Source organism: Formica exsecta, unplaced genomic scaffold, assembly GCF_003651465.1.
Source record: "Formica exsecta isolate Colony F162 unplaced genomic scaffold, ASM365146v1 scaffold115, whole genome shotgun sequence".
NCBI classification, from domain to species: domain Eukaryota; kingdom Metazoa; phylum Arthropoda; class Insecta; order Hymenoptera; family Formicidae; genus Formica; species Formica exsecta.
The window spans coordinates 244,000-268,009 of NW_021848490.1; the positions used below are offsets into that span (position 1 = coordinate 244,000).

Below are 24,010 nucleotides of genomic sequence, written 5' to 3' on the forward strand. Positions count from 1 at the left end.
CTCCGCCTGTGTCATCAGATAGTCGACGATAAATGCGACGAGGAGGAGCGCGAATGTTGAGCTTCCTTACGCGAACGGAAACCAAGGATGATCTATGGAGTCAGTGTAGAAGACGCAAAGGAGTATTTCATAGTGCCTTTCTATAGGAATATAGATACCCGTAGGCAGAGAGACGTTGCAGCATTCAGATGCGCTGCGCGTCGTGCCGTTAAAATAAGGCTTCCTTCACTCGTAGATATCCGACCGCCACGATCTCGCATGTATGTATACATACAAGGTGTTCGAAAAGATTTGTGTAATGGCTATATGTATTTATCAAAATAATAATTGATACAAATATCGGATATTTATGTATCTTTTCAAATTTTTAAGTATCGGATCGTTGCGTGTATAAAATTAGATAAATATATTATTATAATTAATATTGGTAAAAGAGTCTTTCTTTAATTACCTCATAAAGCAGTTTTATTTTGGGGAGAAGCTGTTGCAAAAATACATATTCTTTTTTCCCCTCTCTTCAAGTTTTAGATAATAATATTATATATAATTTTGAATTGTATTTGATCGATGTATAATTAAAATATAGTTATTATAACAATTAAAACTAAAAATACTACTAAATTAAAAAGATATATATTAAATGTTAGAAAATATGTCAAATAATATTGCAACATAAATATTTCTAAAAATACCTTTTTTATCGTAAATATAAATTAATTTAATTATTAATATCATCAACAATACAAATCTCTCTAAAACATAATATCTCTGTGAATAAAATGTGATATTAAATTCCATTGCTAGATGTAATTACGACCCAAGTGATATTCCAGCCGGAAGTAGATAAGACAAAATAGATCACCTTACTATTAGTCAGTAAGTAACAAAATCCATCCGTCCGCAAATATAATTTATTTTTTTACCCCAATGAAATCATGATTATCGAATATCTAGGCTAATTTACTAAAATCGAGAGAACCGCCTCCATCCCTTGTGACGTCCTGATACTTAGTCCGGAAATGCCAAAAGCAATATTAAAGTCATATTCACAAGTGCACAAAACGCGTCTCGAGCGTAGAAATAAAAGACTATTTTAATTGTAGGTATCAACTCAATATAATACAAATAAATCTTGCGACGAGAAAGAAAAAACAAAAACACAAAATTTAAATAAAAGTTAAAATTATCGAAGTTTTTCCCTCAACCCTTTATTTAGCCCGTTAAAAAAAAGAAAGACATAAATACAGATATATATATACAAGCTTTTAATTCATCTATCTAATGATTATTAAGAATATTTCATCGCTCTCGAAATTAAGGGGATGGAATTTTCAGATACATACAAAAATATTTTATTAGGAGACTTCCTTTTTCTCAATGTTTTTTTCAAAATGCTCAAAGTAAATCATGCGGATATTTCACTTTAAGCATAATGACAAGATTTCGAAGCAAGAAAATGACAAGCTAATATCTTGTTTTAAAATTTTCATACATTCAACCCGCTGAATTAAAATACGAGGAACGACTTCTCGTGCTGGAGGTCACAAAAATTTATCAGCTGATGAGATTCGATGCCTTGCGCACATGCTTGGAAAATAAAAGACGTATACCTCGAAAAGCGGGACAAGTTCGCCGTAGCGAGCAGTAAAGATTCGAGGATCGCTCCTACGCGAATCCCACAAAGTCCCATCACGTATCCAATTTTCCGGAGATCAGCCGGCTCGATCCAAGGAGCTTTGGAAATCAGCAAATTGAAACGCGCACCGTTAGCCCGAGATGTCTGGTGTCGCGATGAAGTCAGAGAGCATTGCGCGCCTCTTTGTCAAGCCGAGATAAGTTAAACCATTTTCGAAGAAAATGCTTCGCCAAGATCATTAATTTCAAAATAAGTGAAACTCTTTATCGATTGATTTAACACGAGAGATAAAAATTCATTTGACAAAGTAACCATACTCGATAAATATATTGTATCAATATAAATATTTCATTTGCGATAAATTTCAATAATGATTTTGTGACAGATACTTTCTCTTTGTTAAGTTAAAAAAGATAAAAGATAAAAATATTTATGACATATATTTAATACTTATTTTTCATTCTCTTCTCTGTTTCTCTTTTTTCTATAATATAATTTTTCATCTAAAAAGTCAAGTTCTTTATACATATATTTGTACAGCTTGACGAAATATGCAGACGTTATCGAAGATATTACGACTAAAATTTCCAAACACACATCTGTGTAAATTATTGAGCTTGGACAGCCATCGTTTTACACGTTATGTGTAATATGACATCGAACAACATTCGCCTTGATTCTGCGATAGTCGATGAAAATTTCGTTTCCGAAAAACAATGCATGCCACCATTCACATCGGACTTTTATACTTCAACGAGCAGCTGCATACGCGACTGCAGAAATTACATTGTCCCAGCCGCCTGCTATCGTATTGATCGTTAAGCCGCAAGATTTCACATCAAAATCGCACATCTGACAGTTTTTGTTTTCCTTCAATCCGTCATACTCGCAAGTCAAAATATATTGGAAAACATTTCATTCTTTTTCTATATTTTTCATCTCTTTATTTCAATAGACGATCTCTCATATGACGCAATGCACAAATAAAAGAATCAATGGATATGATGTATAAAAAACTGATATTTCTATACTCTTGCTATCTCTTTTTCTATAAAGATAAATAACAAAATATAACATACGGAAGACACATTATTAGATACTTTATATGTATTATTGTTTCTTTTTATTTCTTAGACATGAGATCATGTCAATGTGATATAAATAACGGTAAATATAAGCCCGTACTCAAAATTTTAAATTTTAATCACACATATCAAAATGATTTTTTAACAATATTCTAATTTAAGAGAAATTAATACTAAATATTTAAAAAAATATTTAAAAAAGTTTATACTCTTTATATTTTAAAAAGATATTTAGTTAATATCATTATATTATAAATATATGTAGAAAAAAAATTATAACTTATAAACGAGTATCTAAAAAAGGAAAGAGAGGGAGAAAGAAAGAAAGAGAGAGCAGAATTAAACTAATTTCATATTAATAAAACAAATCGGTGAGTACTTCCTTAGCATGTTTAAATTGAAAAGCGTGAAAACCTAATGATAAAAAATATAACGTTTCATATAAATATTATTATATATATTTTTTTTAAATTATTGTTTAGATTTATTAACTTAAAATAAAACCCTATATTTCAGAAAACCGTATATTCTCAGTGTGATTAGAGAAACTTAAGTTTTCTGTACTTCCTCTGACTTTCTCACTAACCTGGCAATAAATTTAAGCTTCAAGTGAACACATTTATGCTTCGAGCACATACCGTTAGATTTAATCTTCGTTTTATTTGTACTACGTAATTATATTCTTTATATATTTTCTATAAAATATTTTGTTAATAAGTATTTATACTTTCATGTCTTATTTGCAACATTCTTCACAATCCACTAGATAGTCAAAATCTGCTGCGCCTAGACTTATCTTCCGTTGTGCAGATCTCTGTGGCGGAAATTATTAACATCACGCTGCTTTATTATCCTTTAAGGTTTATGGCTCCGTCGTCGACGAGACGTGCAAGTTACCCGAGTTTGCCCCCCGGCAGTGGATTCTCGCGAAGTAAGCCCATAAGGCTTTACGGGATTTAAAAGCACTGACGAAAATGAACAGAACCGCAGACACAGTGGATGAAGAATGCAAACGAAAGATAGAAAAAATTCAATTTTCTACAAAGAAAATTAATTACTGATATTAAAATAAGAAATATGAAAAATAACAATATCTTGGATAGAATTCTATGGAAAAAATTCATCTCTCATGTATAACAATATATGTTCATTAGTTTCTTAAATTGTAACAGTGTAAGAAGAGCAAACTAGTTATCTCAATAGCGATAGATATATATATAATATTATTGTGTGGATTAATTATGTACTCAATTGATATAGATTAATTACACATTAATTGTAAACATGATTAAAAATTTTCTATATGCAAGAATTATATAATTTTTATACAATTGTATAATGTAATTATAAATGTATAATTAATCTATATCAATTGCGTATATGATTAATCCACAGTAATGCAATTAAAATTAAAAACCAATATATAGCTATATCGACAATAATAAAATACAAAAAATTAAAAAAAAAACCTAACATAGTAAATCTGTAATGAGAGAAGAACAGATAGAATAGATAGAAAAAAAATAGATGCCGAATGAGAGAATTCGACAACATGACAAAAAAGACAAAACAAAGCGCACGAGAAGGAAGAAAAGAATCAAGGAGACAGAAGCAGAGAGGGAAAAGAAACAAGATCAAGGATAAACACGAATGATTCTTCCGAAAAGCCGTATGAAAGAGATTGTAACGCGCGTATAAGTACCCATCATGCCCTTTTTTTTGCCAGGGTGTGTTCGTTTTCTTCGACCCTTTGCACATGCAGATATGTCCGCGTGCATCGTCGTATCTTCCGTATCGGACGCGCCTATCAGCCAATTAGCAGAAATGAGATCGCAGCCGCAGATTAAGGACCAGAACCCGACTCGCGACGCGACATTCGCGGTACTGGCACGTTTCTGCAAAGCCGACCACGGACATGCGTACCCTCGCCAAACATCCACTGAGCCAAGACAAACATTGCGTTACACACGATGCACATTAACGTGTAATAACGTATAGTAATGCAAATAAATAAAAGCGCAAAATATTTCTGACGTTTAAGAATTATTGATTTTATTTAAGACGTCCCAGTTTTTTCATTCTCTTATTGCAGATCTTCCCGGTTTTTTTCATGGTTTCTTTCAACTTTTAATCCAATTAATTTAGATTAATTTAGATGGATTTCTTTTATCGTATTCATCTATGTGTGTGTTATTTATACAGTTTTAAATATTAGAATAAAATTAAAGCGTTAAAGATACAATATAATCAGTTTTAATCTCGTATTGTTAAATAGGTATTTCTGCAAGATCATAAAGGATACGTGATATACGTTCTTAACAGATTAAGTGGTAAAGTAGGACAGTCTAAACGCCACGAGAAAACCGACGAAGATATATGTCGGTTGTTTTCCTGAAACTCATTGCGCACTGCGGATCTATTAACTTTATGAATGCCACCATGCCGGCGATTTAACATGCGAGCGGTGAAGCAAACCAAGTTGCATTCTCCTCCGAAATGATTTGCTGGACAGGTAACGATCTGCATAAACCGCATAAACTGAGAACACGCGACATCAATTAGATATTGTCACAATCTTTTATTATATTATAGAATAGCTAACGGTAACATAAAGAGTGCGATAAAAATAGTAATACGTAAATAAAAATAACATTTCATAAAAAAATATCTACTTTATTTTTTCGAGATAGCTAAGATTATAAATTAATAATTTATATGTACGCATTTCATGTGTAAAATTATATTATTTTTTTAAATAAAATAACTTCTCCGTTTCATTGTTAAATTCGCTCTAAATTACAAAAAAAAAAAATTTGATTAGACTCCAAATTAATCATTGACTTAATAGTATCTTTGGTTTATCCGATTATTTCTTGTAATTATGTAATTTGTTCGGAACTATAAACATATAAGCACCTAGATTGCTGTCAACATCACCTAGTTTGCTTTATCTTAATTTTCTAAATTCTTTTTTGCTGTTTTACGTTTCTATTCTATAAAATATTTAATGCAACGATACCTTTTTAATTATTTCTTTTTAAGCATATTTCTTCTTTCTTAAAAATAGGTAGAGCATAAGTGCATCTTCTTGCAGCTGTGCTTAGCACATTGTTCACGTTTGCAATGCAAGCCATTCAAAAACAGTTACTATATTTCGAACGCAAACGCATGTGTTCCGCATTCCTCCGAAAAAAAAAATGTTTGTCTCATAGATGAAATAATATTTTGCTCCGAAAAGACTGCTTGAAAGCGGACACTTCCAGAAATGAATACAATTTTATGATCTCTTGAAATAACGATAAAAGAAAATTAAAAATTTAGAAAAAATATCTATTTTTTTACGATCTTGTTCTACAGTATATAAATAACGTTAAATACGGCGAAACTAAATCGGCGCAAAATTGAATTCGCGTGTGAATGATGCAAAACATCGTGTCGTATATGTTGACGAAAAAGCGCGATTTTGTTTGTAATAATTTTATTGCTATAAATTTTTTCGAAGCTGAAGATTCCGTTGTACGAGAAATATATGTATATGTATCAAATTTGAATTTGTTATTTTAAATTTTACCCAATAAATTAATATATAGATATGAAATTATAAAAGTCAAAAAAAGCTTTTCGAATTTCTGATAAGTTACAGTTAGGTAAGATCATAAAGGATACGTGATATACGTTCTTAACAGATTAAGTGGTAAAGTAGGACAGTCTAAGGGTAAAGTAGGACAGGTTGTTTTCCTGAAACTCATTGCGCACTGCGGATCTATTAACTTTATGAATGCCACCATGCCGGCGATTTAACATGCGAGCGGTGAAGCAAACCAAGTTGCATTCTCCTCCGAAATGATTTGCTGGACAGGTAACGATCTGCATAAACCGCATAAACTGAGAACACGCGACATCAATTAGATATTGTCACAATCTTTTATTATATTATAGAATAGCTAACGGTAACATAAAGAGTGCGATAAAAATAGTAATACGTAAATAAAAATAACATTTCATAAAAAAATATCTACTTTATTTTTTCGAGATAGCTAAGATTATAAATTAATAATTTATATGTACGCATTTCATGTGTAAAATTATATTATTTTTTTAAATAAAATAACTTCTCCGTTTCATTGTTAAATTCGCTCTAAATTACAAAAAAAAAAAATTTGATTAGACTCCAAATTAATCATTGACTTAATAGTATCTTTGGTTTATCCGATTATTTCTTGTAATTATGTAATTTGTTCGGAACTATAAACATATAAGCACCTAGATTGCTGTCAACATCACCTAGTTTGCTTTATCTTAATTTTCTAAATTCTTTTTTGCTGTTTTACGTTTCTATTCTATAAAATATTTAATGCAACGATACCTTTTTAATTATTTCTTTTTAAGCATATTTCTTCTTTCTTAAAAATAGGTAGAGCATAAGTGCATCTTCTTGCAGCTGTGCTTAGCACATTGTTCACGTTTGCAATGCAAGCCATTCAAAAACAGTTACTATATTTCGAACGCAAACGCATGTGTTCCGCATTCCTCCGAAAAAAAAAATGTTTGTCTCATAGATGAAATAATATTTTGCTCCGAAAAGACTGCTTGAAAGCGGACACTTCCAGAAATGAATACAATTTTATGATCTCTTGAAATAACGATAAAAGAAAATTAAAAATTTAGAAAAAATATCTATTTTTTTACGATCTTGTTCTACAGTATATAAATAACGTTAAATACGGCGAAACTAAATCGGCGCAAAATTGAATTCGCGTGTGAATGATGCAAAACATCGTGTCGTATATGTTGACGAAAAAGCGCGATTTTGTTTGTAATAATTTTATTGCTATAAATTTTTTCGAAGCTGAAGATTCCGTTGTACGAGAAATATATGTATATGTATCAAATTTGAATTTGTTATTTTAAATTTTACCCAATAAATTAATATATAGATATGAAATTATAAAAGTCAAAAAAAGCTTTTCGAATTTCTGATAAGTTACAGTTAGGTATATATCATAAATCTGAGAGAGAGAGAGAGAGAGAAATATAATATAATATTGTAAATAAAATACAGCCTATTTTGTTAAGAATTATTCCCCGATTGAACACGAAACATTTTAATAAATGTTTCTAGACAGAGAGAGAAAGAAAGAGTATTTCTATTATTAGATAAATAAAAAGAATGTCTTCTATTACATAAATATACACAAAAACTTGAATATAACAAAGATAGTATACGGTTACAATGCAACGAGCTAATGAAACTCAAGGCTTATTAAGAAAGGTTCTGCTGCGTTACTTCGAAATCGAATTTATTCTCGTTAGGAACGTTCGACTTCGTTTGAACTTCACTAGTACGAAGAACAGTTGCCGAGTCTAGAAGGTTTATTTCTAATATAAGGCTTTTCTACGAAAAGGACCAGAAGATACGACGAACACGGACGAGTATTTTGACGTATTAGATTGCTTCGGGTTCTCTCCTCTGTTTCCTCGGCGTGCCCAGGCATCTCTGACACGAAATCCAAACCAGTTTTCTTCCGGAGACAGGAAGGACGATGCTCTCCGGTCGCACAACTATTTTCTCGATCTCGATACACCCACATACGCGCACGCACCTGTGTGTATCGACGTGTGTCGATCTTTGAATTTGTGTTATACTGGGTGTCTTGAAAACATCATTTGTAGCCACTATAAGATTCTTCAATAATTTTTCAGTAATTGTAAAAAAATCAAATATTTCTTATGACGCTCAGGAGATTTAGAATCAATTTTGTAACAAACAATTATAAAGTACGTAATAATACGAACCCTTCATTGATGTGCGCTTATTCAAAAATAAAACAGAAATATAAATTCTTTCTCAGTAAAGAAAAAAAATGTTTTTCTACAAACTAAAATTTCAATATTGTTTTATGATATATAGTTATATACATGTATATATTTTTTTTTGGTAGAGAAAGTTTGTTGCAATATGATTCCCAAGTTTATATTTCCCCTATTTTAAGTAAATACAATTTTAAGCAAAATTTACTTTGAGAGAATCACATTTATATTACAAAAACTTGTAATGAAAGAAAATAAAATTATATTAATTTCATAAAATTTTCACTAAGAATATTGCAGTCTAACTTTATCAAAAAATCAATCATTTAAAAAAAAACCAGTATAGTTAAAAAAAAAACTATACGAATATAGCCCGTAGCTAAAGCTTTTAGATAGTAACGAAAATATAGCTAAAATTGGTGATGCTGTTTGATCAGCATACAGATGGAAGCGATATGAGATGTTTGCACACGGAAAAAATATAAATAAAAATGCGCAGTATAAAATAAAAGTGAAATCTCGTAGTAACTACGTACACGCACAAATATACATTTTAACTGTCCCCTATTTTTTTGCGATGTATGTTGATCGGTAAAGTTAATAAATCATTACTTTCGCTGATGGCTAAACCGTGTGCACAAAAATACAAAAATTCGCAATATGGAAATGAACCGCGCGGTGGCCGTATTTTAAATATACATTGTATGTTTGCGGTTTCGGGAAACACGTTTACGCTCTTATATATAAGTCATCTTCTCACACAATTTACTCTCATTACGTTTTTGAATATTCTTTTCTTCCTTCTTTTATAAGATACGCAAGATAAAAGCAGATAATCCCAAAAACTTTGCATTTTCTCTCAATCACAAATTGGAAAAAATTTTATTGTTTCTATATATTTTCTTATCTTTAAAATATTATGATGACTAAGCTTCAAAAAATAAAATATTATTTAATTATTTAAGATTATGGAAACAATATAAATCCTCTCCACGTTGTTCCCAAAATTTAGTTTAGTCTCTAAAAATATATTTTATTTTTAAACATCTTGAACAGTAGAAAAATTTTATATTAATATTATACATGTATATTTTTTATAGAATATATATATATTTGGTTTTCATTATCATTTTTTGTATATATTTCATATAAAAACAATGTAAAAAAGAAAACATGTTTACATGTACATATTTTATAGACTAAAAATAATTTAAATATTAATATATGTGGAAATCAATATGTCATCATTTTATACATATTGATTTAATTAAAATTAAATACGGTAGACTAATAACTGTTATTGCTTCAAGCAAAATATATTCCATCAAGACTTAAAAGCTCTTTATTATGATTAAATGCCGTGTTTACACAATTAATTTAGAAATCATTATCATTAGTGAGAAGGCGAGTGAGATTAAGTAATGAACATGCCGTCGATACGTATTTAATTATCGTGCCATTATCCGATTAAACTGTTCGACTCAGTTGGATCAGTCGACCTTTTTTTAGGCGCTCGTCCAATCAATAGATTAATAAAATGACCTTCACATTCAATGTTTGAAAGAATCAAATCGATGAAGATAGACTTGCGGCGCATCTGGAGTCATCGTTTAACAGAATGGAAATTTTATTAGTCTTGACATCAATATCGTAATGTTGTTATAAATATTATACTGCCTCGCGATGACGTTTTAAATGTTCTATTTCCATACGAATATATTTAAACTTAAAAAAAAAGATTTATTAAAAATATTTACGCATTTATTTATTCGCAATTTGTTGGTGAATTAACCAATGTTTTGGAGAGCGTTAAAATGTCGCATTATATTTCGAACTTTGCGTTTATAAAGTTGCATTCGCGGAGAGATGCAGAATATCAGAATATCGCTCTTTTATGCGTAGCTGCATTTATGCTCGCAGAGAGAACTTTGCCCTCGAGACATAAACCAGTTATATGGAGTCCATTCGTTCGAGATCTATCTCATTCCATCGTTGTAAACGACGTCTCGCGTATCGCAACACGACGCGCATATCGAAAAATTCGCAACGAGATTCGCCCGTATTGTCGTGGGGCTTCGAAGTGCACGACGGCACGCGAATTTATCGTTCCAGTACAGCTGGCGGACATAGGAATAGAATGATACAGTATCGATTGTTATCGAAGCAATACCCGATAAAGATGTCTTCTCGTTGCCAAACGGCGCAAATACATGCTGATTTGTGTTATTATATATCTAATCTCAATACGTATGTTCTGACAAAATATATTTCAAGAGGTTTTCTGAAATAATTTTGAAATATGACACTATTATATATGCGACATATATGATGTCATTTTTCATTATTTTATTTAAAAACTAATGTAATGATATATCGTTTAAAATATATATTTTTTTAATTGCTTTGTAATAATTTCTCACAAATAAGAATAAAAAAAATACTTAAAAATTATTTATTATTCCAAATGTGTGAAAAAATACGTAAAAGATTATCGTAAACAACTGTGTTCTTTCTACTCCTCATCCACGCAAAAGGATAAAATATTAAAGGAAATAATTTTCTTAAAACAAATATATAGTTTATGTTCAAGGCGTGAGAATTCGTGACTATACGTATTAATTACTTTCCTGATTTATAATCACAGGTAAATGCAGAAATAATATTGTAAATTTTCAGGATATCTCAAGCTTTCGCGAGTTAGAATCGAAACTCTCGTAAACCACGCTTCAACGCGACGATCTTTATTGCGGGAATAAATCTCTCAATGTTCTTGACTCGCGTAGAATTCACGGATCGAAAATTCCATGCCGGACATACGAGCGCCAAGCAAAGAAGAAGAAAAAGAAGAAAGATCTCACATGAGAAATGTGGATTTCATACACATTGCCGTCAACTGACATCACCGATGGTGCGAATGAACGACGAGATATCGCAAGTTATTGGAAATGACTATTTCTACTTTCCGCGTGCATTTCGCGATATAAAGTTTAGGACGTTGATAAAGATGATTTTTAAAGCGTTCAAGAATTACGAAAAAGTCGGCGAAAGCGACTGTAAAATTATTTTTACGGGTTTTTTATCTAGCGATAGTTTCCTTACACAGCAGTTTAAGGCAATCTTGCGATTTATTTGTTCTTGAATACTATAAGAGTGCAGATTTCGCAAACACGTAATAATATCTTTTAGATAAAAAGAAATATATAAATCGAAAGTTTGGTAATTTTGTGATAAGATATATTTAAAATAAATCGTTATTAAACAATTTCTAGTCCAAATATATATATATGTATAATAATCCAACAAAACATAATATTTAAAAAAATATAAACTCGCGCATGGATGTTGTTAAGTATCTGCATAAAAAAAAAATCTTTAGAAACAAATTTGGTTACATGATAACTCTTCGCAACACTGACGACTTGTATATAATTTTTCTATATATGACAAAGTTTTGTTGTAAAATTATAAATTATTAAAATATATGTAAACAGATTTCACAAGTGCATGTGTGTGTACGAATATATTTAAATACTAAAAAAAAATCTGACTTACAATATTTATTTCTTATTTTAGTAATAATAATACTTTTAATAATCACAGTTAATTCAATGAAATTTATAATTGAACACCAGCACTATTTTCTTTGAACGACCTGAATCTCACATTCGCGGATGATTCGTGCAGGAATTTAGTTACGTAGCGATTATGTAAATGTTTTCGAGGCGCCTTCCTTCAAAATATAAGCTGTGCCTCTCGGAAATGCTTTACGAAGGAGTACGTTAAAAAGAACTTAGCTTCGCCTTACAACCGCGTATAAAGCGTTCGCGAAGCCGTGAAATTCGGAAATAGAAACTTTATTGCCGGATAATATTGTATAACGCATTCGCAATGTGTTGTTAAAATATCAAATCGTCACGTAGATTGTGATTTTACGAACGTGCAAAAAAGGGACAGTTATAACAAAATCAGAATTGATAAAGCGATTGTTATATAATCGTGTTCTTTCACTTTTTTTTTTTAATTTCTACTTAAATATATAAAACTATATAAAACTCTTTCCAAAAAAGATGTATTCATTAATAAAAATATTTTAGGGTACGTATAATATTACATTTTTAAAAAGAGGTTGAATAGATTAGCTTACATATTTCAAATTATACTCTAAAGAACTTTGAATTTCTAGCAGGAAAATCGTGGATTCTAAATAAATTTCAAATTTGCAGTACAAATTAATTGTAGATTCTTTGCGTTTCTGCATCTTGAGATGGTAAACGTATATTTAAGAAAAGTAGAGTTAATATTAGATCAAATTAAATAAAGATAACTTACTAGATTTTGTAAATGCCAATTAGTCACTAATGTCAATTAACATTAATTGTAAATTGATCCACATTTTAAGAGAGGAAGTAATTTCTTATTATTCTTATAAATTAATATATATGAATAAAATTACTTTGTTGCAATATTTAAATAGTTATAAAATAAAAAAATAAAGCAAATAATTCAGAGTCATATCAATATAATTCAAGTTTCGAACAATTCCGTCTTATTCGTCGCGAAAATAAAGATTCTTTTAAATCTAATTATGAGAGAAGAAATTTTTAATTAATTGCGATTGTTGTATTGTGTGTGTGTCTAGCGAGAGCGTTGAAATGTTCAAACAAATTCAATATTAAAGACGAGAAAAATGCTTAGAGTAGCAAAATCAACAGATTTATGACACGATTATGTAAATGCAGCTGCGATCCAAAACATTACGCTGTTTCAGGTAATATCTTCCGGAAGTGCCGGTTTGAAAGGGGTCATTGATCCCCAGATACCGTATAGCATCGCGCGAATAAGGTCGCAAACAGCCACGACGAAATGAACGCCACCCGAGTGCTCTGCACGAAAATCTGTAATTTGCAATCATTTTCGAAACGGTCCCCCACGACCGCATTTATTCTGATCGTAACCTGTCCATCATCTTCTCGCATAGCCGTATCTTGCTTGCTCTCTGTCGTCGCGATTCATGAATATTAATTCCTTACTCCTAAAATATATGAGTATAATGCCGTAACGCCTTTATCGCTCGGACGGTCGCACGGATCATTGCACTCGAAAAGAAAAACCTTTCTCGTCCCATCCCAGCAGTCTCTGCCCAACCTCCTGTCTTTTCTTTTTTTCCCTTTGCAATCCTGATCTGGTTTGGATACCATTTTTTTAGCCATTGAGGCGAGAATTTTTGGCGACATTTATGAACGGCCTAAGGTAAGGTCGTCCCAAACATCGGTTCAACTTGTCGAATTAATGCAAGAATAAGCTAATTAATTAAATAACAAAATTATGTATGCTTGTTATCATTAATTTTAGTCTTATTTTTGGATAATAGATAAAATTAAAGGCTACAAAATAATAATTATAATTAAAAATTTCTTTAAAATTATTAAAATGGGATGTTGAAACATAAATCTGTGAAAACTTAAATTTTTAGAAAATAATGTCTGATAACCAAAATCCGTTAATTCAAACTGTAGAGTTTCTTAATTCTACATTATAAAATTGATATATAATAAAATCATTATAAAATATAAAATTTGTGAAGCGGTTATGCAATTTTAAAATCTACATAATATAAAATTGCAATATAGAATTTTTTATTTTATAATAAACAAACAAAAGTTAAAATTTTGTTAAAATAAATTCCACTCAAAAGTAAACAAAGCAAAGGTTTATTAAATTTTATGTGCCTCTCTATATCTATATTTAAAAAATTAATTTAAATATATTATAGTTAAAGAATTTTAAAAAGTTGCAAATCTTATAAATCTTCTGTATTTTATGTAATCTTAGAAAATCACCTATACAACCAGCAATTTATGAACTTTAAGATTTGTGGAGTATAAGATCAATAAAATCGAATAAAATACCACAACGACAGTATAAATGCAATTTTAATAAGCAAACTTTTACCCCGCGGGTTTCTATCTACTCCGCGATTTAATCTGAATGCGATATCTTTGCGCAGAGAAACACTCAATCTCTAATCCGTTGTTTGACATGAGCCGGAAGACGAGTATATGTGCAACACAGAGATTTCATTCCTATCGTGGGTGTATCATCCCGTGTGACAGCGCGGCGCGTGGAATTATAAATTCGTTCCTCGTGCACATCGGCATACCTTTAAAACAAATTCCAGCGCTCCGTCGAGAATTACGGCGCCGCTCGTGAATGAAACTGGACACTGCCGTCGTTGTCGTGCGCAAGAGCATTCGTGGCAGAATGCAACAAAGAAGTCTGTACCACTCTCTTCTTGCCTATAACTGCGAGAGCCAGCTGACTGTAACCGAGGAGATAGGCAGGTAGGTGGGTAGGTAGGTAGGTGAGTTAATAGGAAGGGACCGTCTATCTCAGATGACTCTCAAGTCTCAAGCAGGGACGCGATGTGAAGGAAATAATTCACTGTCAAAATTTTAAAAATCTAAACATTGAAACATCAAGTATCATGGAATCCGAGGAATAAATTGTTAATAAAAAATTTGTAAATTAATTTGTTCTCTCTTTCTCTCTGTTTTTCTCTTGTAACGTTTAAAATATTATACAACAGTTTCCATACATAATATATAATATATTATTAATTTATTCATAATACTCAAGGAAATTTAAAAGATTTCTATATCCGTGCAGAGGTAACGCTAATAATGTTTCTTTCAAAAGCCGTAATTAATTAAATACCTAAATCTATCTTCTTCAACATTGAGCAACGGATCTCACATCTGTCATTTAAAAAATTTTATTTTGTATAATATTTTACTTTTCTATAATTCTACTTTTAATAATCACAAACATTTATTTATATTTTATTAAAATAAATATGCACAAATAATAACATTTTATCAATATTTATTATAACAAGAGAGAGAGAGAAAAGAAAGTTCTCCACGGAAAACATGTTATAAATAAGATTGTAAAAAAACAAATTTAAATAAATACGGAACCAAATTGATGCAATTATATCTATTATATTTCTTAAGTGTATTTTTATGGAGAATATAACGGAAATAGCAAATTTCCTCACAACGCGGGAAAGGCGTGACTCATTCGTTGTAGACGAGATAAATATACCTGCAGATACATAAATTCAAATAGTACGCCTTCTTAAATTAATTATATTTTATGTATTAACATGCACACACAATCCATACAGACAACTTCCCTTAATTTTTTTATTGATATTAATCGTTAAGCGTTATCTATAAAATCTAAGCTAACCCTAATTAATCTTCGTATGCATATGCATCCTAACAAATTTATTATTTTCATTTTTTTTACACACATATTACCTTCAAGTATTACGAAAAGTTCAATATATACTGTGAGACATGTTTAACTCATCCAATTTTATAGTAAAATGAATACAATCAATGTATTGGTAAAATATATATCTACATAAAAAATATTTTAATATAATGAAAATGTAAAACATTTTATAATCTATAAATATCAAATATATATTTTTCTACATAAAATCGATTTTTAAGAATATATTTGTCCATTTTTGTTTTAAACAGTAAAACCGCGAAATTTTTTTCATCGAATATATTTGCAAGCTACAACTCTTCCGTGAGATTTACATTTTTACTTGATGGAAGGAATCGAAAATGCTATTTTATCACAAATTACTTTTTCCTCGTTACCCTGAAAACTTTTCTGCCTCGTTTCCGCGCGGCGAAAGGTAAACGCAGCATTCTTATCCGTTTGCTTTTCGACAAGTTAACTTTTCGGGATACGTGCGAGCTCAAACTTCGGTGGCAAAGACTAGGAAAAGCGAACTGCGAGAAAAGTTATTCACACTTTTCTCGCGGCTTTAGATCCCGCTAATGCGACTTCATTCAACGATTCGTGCGCCTATGCTCGTTTGTATAAGCAATTTAAAGCGGATATCTCGGTCTTTTTATTGCGTACTACATTCTCTCTTATATTCTATCTTTGTTTCGTTCCTCGCTAAAATTTTTCAACCCTTTCCATTTTTCCCTCTCTATATATATGTGTGTATTAGTATAATGTTCCTCCCTCCCCCCATTTTTATCATTTTTCCTTATCTATATCCGAGTTTTATTTCTTTCCTGTGTTTGTCGTCTCTCTCTCTCTCTCTCTCTCTCTCTCTCTCTCTCTCTTCTCTCTCTCTCTCTCTCTCTCTCTCTCTCTTATTACTTGAACAATTTTTATATAAAGGGTAGTAAGTACTGTTATATATCAAAAGAGAAACAAGCTTCTTGTTTAAATAAAAAAATTTTTAAATTATATTTTATGTGCTATCAAGATAATTTTCAACGAATAAAAAATAATCATTATTTTCATACATGCGCAATATACAGGATAAAATACAATGTTTCGTAATCTCAAACGGATATAATTATTGAGAGTTCCAATTATCATTAGAATTATAGAAATCGCATTGTATTATAAATGGTGTAATGGTATCATGGTATAATTTAAACGATGTTAAAACTCTTTAACGATTTTCGACGCACGTTCCCAAATGTGATCTGCAAATTGCCGCAGTTACGAGCTCAAGTGATATGATTAATTTTTCTGCAGCGGGCGTTGCGGTAACATTAACCGGCAGCATAGGATCGGTTATCAATGATACGTTCTGTTGAATTCGGATAATCTCCCGGCAGACTCGATACCGCAACGATACCAGAGCTCGTTTAAAAAAGCTTCCCGCGTCCCGCGTGATTTATGTCTTTTTTCTTTGTGGTATCGTTATTCGATGGCATGACGACAACGGTGGTTGCACTTCGCAGTCCATTGCCAATGGCGGAGAATAAGCCGCGCGGCCATAAAACCGAAATTTCTAAAGCTCTGAAGTGTAACGTCGCCCATAAATCGAAATCGTAACTCTCTCCATTACCATTCAATACTGAGAAGAGAAAAAAAATAAATCGCACAAGTTCAATGCGCGATTTTCGTCCAAAAGAGCGCTCCGTTTCTCATAAAACTTTGCCACGCGTTTCTGTGACGTTAAGTGAAATAGCGGGAAGGAGATGGCCCGTAAAATTAATCGTACCTCGTCTGAGTGTGAGATGAGGTGAGAAGAGACGATTTCGTACGATTTCAACAGCTGTTACGGATTAAAGTGAATCGTTAAAATTGGAATAATATTATTGCAATTGGCAATATCTTAGGAATTACTTTCAAATAATTTTCAAAAACGTTTTTCGATCATATTTAATTTTTTTATTTCCCCAATATAACTATATCTATAATTAAATCATTATATATTAAAATGATTTAATTTAAGATTGATAAAAAGAGAACAAAAAAGAAGATAAAGAAACATTAACTTAGTAAAAATGTATTCAAGTATTTGTTTCGACAACTACAAAATTTAATTTAGAATTTTAATTATTTATTTGTAACATGACAAAAATAAATTTGAATCTTTATCTCTCTTGCTATATATTACAGAATGTTATTTTACTGCAATTACATTAATTAAAACATTAGCGTATCAATAATATTATGAAAAACATAATATTCTAGACACGTTAAAAATTTACATGATTTGAAGCAAAATATAAATCTCGCACTTGTAAAAATGCTCAGACGGGATGATCAGACACACCATTCAAAAGAGCAAAATTGAAGGACGAGTAATGAAGGAGTTATTCTGCAAGAACTCGCCACTGCCCTCTCGAGATAACCGGTACATCGGCGAAAGATACCTATAGGTATATAATACCCAGGCCGTAAACGAACTTTTTATTCTTTCTCCGAGAGAGTAATGCTCTGAAATGTACCGTTACATCGGCGAACTGCCGAAGAAGGGTCCGAAGAGGGCCGGCAGACATTTCACGGGCCGTTCAAACCTTCAAGGTACAAGGAAGAGGATGCGAGAGAGAATTAAAGTGTTACACGGTCTCTACTTATATCACGTTGATTCGTTACACACGCCTGTTATTCAGTTAATCTTCCGTAATGATGTTCGTCGTTATATAATTTATCGAAATATCGATACCTGATATCAGACGTCTGAATTGATTTTCTTTTTGGATTGTTTCATGAATGCGATATTACGTTAACTGAGCTAATTTCAAAATAAAAATCTGTTTTAATAAAATTTTTATATTCTATTTTTATGTTATATATACATAAAAAATATATGTGTGCTCTAAAAAAGATTTAGTTTCTCATCCATAAATAATAATGTAACGATTTGATTTTTAACGACATGATTACTCCTTCAAGCAAAATTAGATCAAGAAATTAAGTATAACTAATTAACAACAAAACTATATTGCTGACTATCGCTAAAATATAATCGTCCAAAGCAAATTTTACGAATACCACTAACTCGAAAGGATTGCATTGCTAGAACTGGAGTTCTGAGGAACGTTATGACAGGGTACTACAATTAGGTCAGAGTGTACAATCAGGAAGGTAGCCGGTTGAGGTTTAGGCGACACGATGCAATAGTATTTAGCTATATACACGGACAATAGTGGCGGCTTTAAAGGGACCGTCCCAGAAACGATAATGGAGCAAACAAAGGAGCCACGTGCCACAATGTGTAACTGGTAGATATGATGTCCTGTGAGATTTGCGTCTAATTTCAACAATGTATTAACTAACGAATATGTAATTTCCTCGACCAAAATTTAATTACATACTAGTATATGCAAATTTTGAATTGTTAATATTAAATATTTTGTCAAATAAATCTGAAATAAAGTTTCTATTAAGTCTATTAAAAATTCTGCGGACAATAAAATTCTGCTTACATTCGAAGCTTAATTTGTCAAAATATTATAATTATTAAATAAAACTGTTGTTATATACATCTTAGTATAAATTTTAACAAGAGAAAGATTATGTATTTTAGAAGTTACACGCAAATCTGAGAACAATATGCAACAATACGTGCCTTTTGCTACCTAATTTATACAAAGGACAAGCATATCACATACGGAAGTTAGAATTGAGACTGAAAGATATTTATATTATATCTTGTGTTCTTTAATTTCTCCCGTATTTCACAAATTATTTGCGGGCTAAATTACACGAACAACGCTTTGTTGCGCTGTATATTCTCATATTCATTGTTTCCTACTCTGTTGTTCGCAAATACATGTAACAAGTACTTTGCAATTAGTGCGATGTTAACCGGAAGAAACATTATAATTTCATATTTGCATAAATACTCCTTATGATTATAAGAATTCTTATGAATATAAAATTGCTTTTAACAGCAATAAAAATTAAGAATTTTAAATATCTTATACATAATATTTATTTTTCATCACTTAATGATGAATTATAGACAAGCTTTCCCAAAATCAGAATATAATATTAGATACGCAAAGTTTTATTTTTATATTATTTTTTCTTTCCTTCAATATTCTTTGTTAAATTCAAATTAAAATATTGATGAATAAAATGAAATGAAAGAACGTACTGGATAATGGCAAATTGTGTTCTCTATCTTCGCATTTCAAATTTATGTTTTTGTATTTCCAATTGTATGGAAACCGCTTTAGGGTTTGAGAATGTAAGGACTTCAAAATGTTAATAAATTGCAACGGTCGAACATAAACACAATGCTATGCTAGAATATATATATTTAAGATATTTCACTTCTTAAGATATTTTACTATGTTAAGAAAAAAGATAAACAATACCTAGCACGCGCAAGTATGCTAAAGCGCTTTTAAAAATTACTTTTTTAAATATTATTATAAATATCGCTTTTAATTTACTAATTACAACTAGCTATTTATATTGCTTTTTAAAATTAAGATATGAATCTGTATCCAAATTATTCAATTATTTAAACTCTCTAATTATGCTTCAAAAACGATTTATACCATATTTTTAAAATATACCATAGCTTTTTCCGTTTGTTCATTTTAATTTATATATAATTTAATTATAATTATTCCATAAACAAAGAAAATTAGCGGTTTTATGAAATTATTTTATATTACACAATAATTTCAAAAATCTATTTTATATTATGTATATAGTTTTATAATTCACACATATCATATATGCATAAAAATTATAAACATTTTCGTACGTAAAATTTTGAACAATCTGAGACAAAAAATGCTCAAGATTTGATGATGAAACATCAATTGTGTAATGAAACAAATCTGTAATCATAAAGATAAAGTTAAAAAGATATCAATAGAATTTTAAAGCGGAATTGATGAGTTGATCACAAAATTTTATAACCGTTTTAAAATACGCATATATCGGAGCAAAGCAAGAAAAATGACATTTTAAAAGAGCGATTTTATGTGTTCGAGAAATAAATATATGTATATAATTTTCTTATATATTAATACCTAAAAAACGCACATTCTTTGTCTTTAACTTTATATAACGATATGATGTTACATGAAGTGGTAACGAAACGAATATAGATGTACAATTTTCGTATAAATAAAAGAATCTCCTGATTGATATAAGTCCTTATATGAATGTTACTTGAAATATGATAATGATATTATCAAATCACGCAAAATATGATAAGGATATTATCAAATAATAAATACATAATAATTAAATAATAAAATTTACAATATCGTTAAATTCAATTCGTATTAATGTTTGTACAATAAAATCCTTCGATAATTGCGATCAATTGAAATGGTGAATAAAGTTCAATGCATGTTGAACATTGCATTCTAAATGATTAAAACCACAAACGTTTTGAAGATCCTTAGACACTTTGCTACAGCAAACAACTAATTAAATAATCTCAATGCGTATTATAAAACGGGATCTGTGTATGCTAGCTGTATGCAACATGTAAAATTAATTATAATATATATAAAATCCGTGATAAATAATGTTTAAAGAGAAATAATTAACTTCTTGTGATTACAGTTTATATCTCTTCTTTTATAAACTCACTCATAATAAAGTTTACGTTCTCAATATCTTGATTTGTACTCCCTTGAGTAAGTTCTTCCTTAAGTAATCGAAAGACACGAAAGAAGAAAAAGTGAAAAGTTTCGTAGAACGAAAACTTAACTCATTAATGCTAAGCGGCTGAATTAATGGCTGGGCAATCTAATTAATTTGTAAAGCTTTTATCTAAAGCATTTGGATCCGAAAGTTACGAAGTCAAAAGGAAATATTGCATATACTTCGTGAAAAATGTACAATCAAAATTAAAAAAGTTTTAGTCTTAATTTTTAAAAAAGTTAAAAGTTCGTAATTTATTGCAAATTTTCTAAAATCTAATTGAATTGTTATAAACGTTTTTAATACCACAAAACTATTCTTTATAATTTTTCTTCTTACATATATCTTACTTGCATCGATATTAGTGCACAGGATCATATATGTATATCGAAATAAATATTTTTTTTTTATTTTATACTATTTTTGCATTTGAAAATACGCGTTTCGTAATATAATGTTAAAACATATTTGACTATCAAACTCGAAGAAAGATAATTACAAATGTTTTTTTGATACGTATTTGTATCTCAGGTACACATTTAATGCAGTCCCAGATTGTCGAAATATTAATAGACCGGAAATAATGACTTACCCTATGTGGTGCCCGTAGAAGCCGATGCACGGCGGCGAGCTGATTGATTAGCGGCAAGGTCGCGCTGAAGGTGTGATCGGGAGGGTTAACATCCGGATAAAGGGTTGGATAACTGAATGGATCGACGTCGTTGAGATACTGCACTTGGCATGTGAAGAACATCTGGCGATACATTTCTTCCCGCCAGCGGGACCGGCCGAAATTGTTCGCAATTCTTCGTCCCCCGAAAGAAAAAAAGATATAAAATCTACCCCCTCCCCCCCGCCCCTTTTCACGTGCGCACGACAATCGTGTGCGCACGCCGTGACGCACTCACGCGATGCACGAACCGGTTCGACGTACGGCCGATTTATTTCGATTCGATCTGTCGGCTGAAACGAAAAAATGTTCCTTTACTCCCTGTCTTCCATTCGCTGCTGATTGCGCTCACCTTTAATTCTCGCTGAGATCTCGTAGCGCGTTAATATATGAATGACAGATTGCTCAAAGTCTAAACGATTCGGGATTCCTTCCAAATTTACTTCCTTAATATTAAAAAGTACTTTTTAAAAATATTTTTATATATGTTTCTGAATATGTGCGATATTCAGGGATATTTTATCAGAACGGAGTTTCGTTCTAACAAAAACCAAATTATTTACAGATAAATGTTGTTTATAAATCACGAAAAATATCTGCATATTCGAAACTTCTTAATTAAAATTCAAATAAAACATGACCGCAGTGCAAATATTTAACTATAGCTTGTTCGAACTTTTTTTTGAGCTGTTTTTATTATTCTATCTATTATTATTTCCTCAATTATTATTTTCCTCAACAAAGATCATGATAACTTTTTACAACTCATGTATTTGTCCAATTATAGATCCGTCTATTTACTTGTTTTTATTTTCCGAGCAATCTGCCAATCATAGAAAGATTCTTAGGCACACGTAGGAACCGCGACAGAAAAAACACGTATCAAGAATCATGCCGTGAAAGTGGCAACGTTAGAATCATAATAATCTAGGACTGCAGTTATCATCGTTAATGCAATCGGTAACCACATCGTTTTCAGGCGGTCATTGACCTTCAAATTTCCTTTCACTCGCTTATCGATTTGTTAAGTCAAAGCAGGAAAACCAACGGAAATGTTTTCATCCATTCAAGGTTTTCGTAATTAAAAATTTATTATGTTTCTTAATATCCTTTTTATATTTTTAAAGAATATATAAAAACATCATAAAAATTTTTTTATAATTTTTTAATTAATAATTTTTCTGCGTATTTTTAGATGATTCAATAATATAAATTTATTTTATATCATTTAATTATTATTAACTTATTTCCCTTACATTCAAGCTTGCAAATAAATACTTCGATAATTAAATTTTGTAAAATAATTGATTTAAAAATTTTAAAAATACGCTATCCCCTATTTCCATTTTTCCTAAAATAAAAAAAATCTAAATTGTCTTCAACCTAGATTATATAGATATAATATAAAAGAGCGCAAAACATATAACTGTGAAGATTACTTTGATTACAAAATGATTATCCAAGTATTGGTATCATTCACACATCTGTTAGTAAACCTTACACAAAGTTCGTAGTGGAATGTTGTAGCTACTCAATGTAGTAGAAACTTGCTTGTAGTTGATCGAACTTCAAAAATTTAAATCCTCAGCGCTACGATCTCCGCTGTAACATGTCGCGATTATACCGGGTGCGCGGGAAGAACTTGTTATAACTTATGAAAAAGCGCATCGCTATACCGGTTCTCACATGTTTACGCTATCACGTTACTATGCACTATTTCTAGTATGAAAATTTTACGTTGCAAGAAACAGTCTTTTTCTTTTAAATATACTAAAATGAAGAAAATACTACTATCGACCGCAGGTTTTAGTGTTAAAGACTTTGCGCGCCACTATCTTATTTTATAAGCCA

The 24,010-nt window shown here is 30.6% G+C and overlaps 1 protein-coding gene across 1 annotated transcript in view; it reads right to left on the reverse strand.

Annotated features, from left to right (window-relative positions):
• Window positions 1-24,010, reverse strand: part of LOC115238257 (FH1/FH2 domain-containing protein 3) — a 163,086-nt gene that overhangs the window by 136,504 nt on the left and 2,572 nt on the right. The window contains exon 2 of the mRNA XM_029811923.1: window positions 22,082-22,452. Within this exon, the coding sequence (XP_029667783.1) occupies window positions 22,082-22,255 (174 nt within the window). The 5' untranslated portion in view covers window positions 22,256-22,452. The remainder of the gene's footprint in view (window positions 1-22,081; window positions 22,453-24,010) is intronic.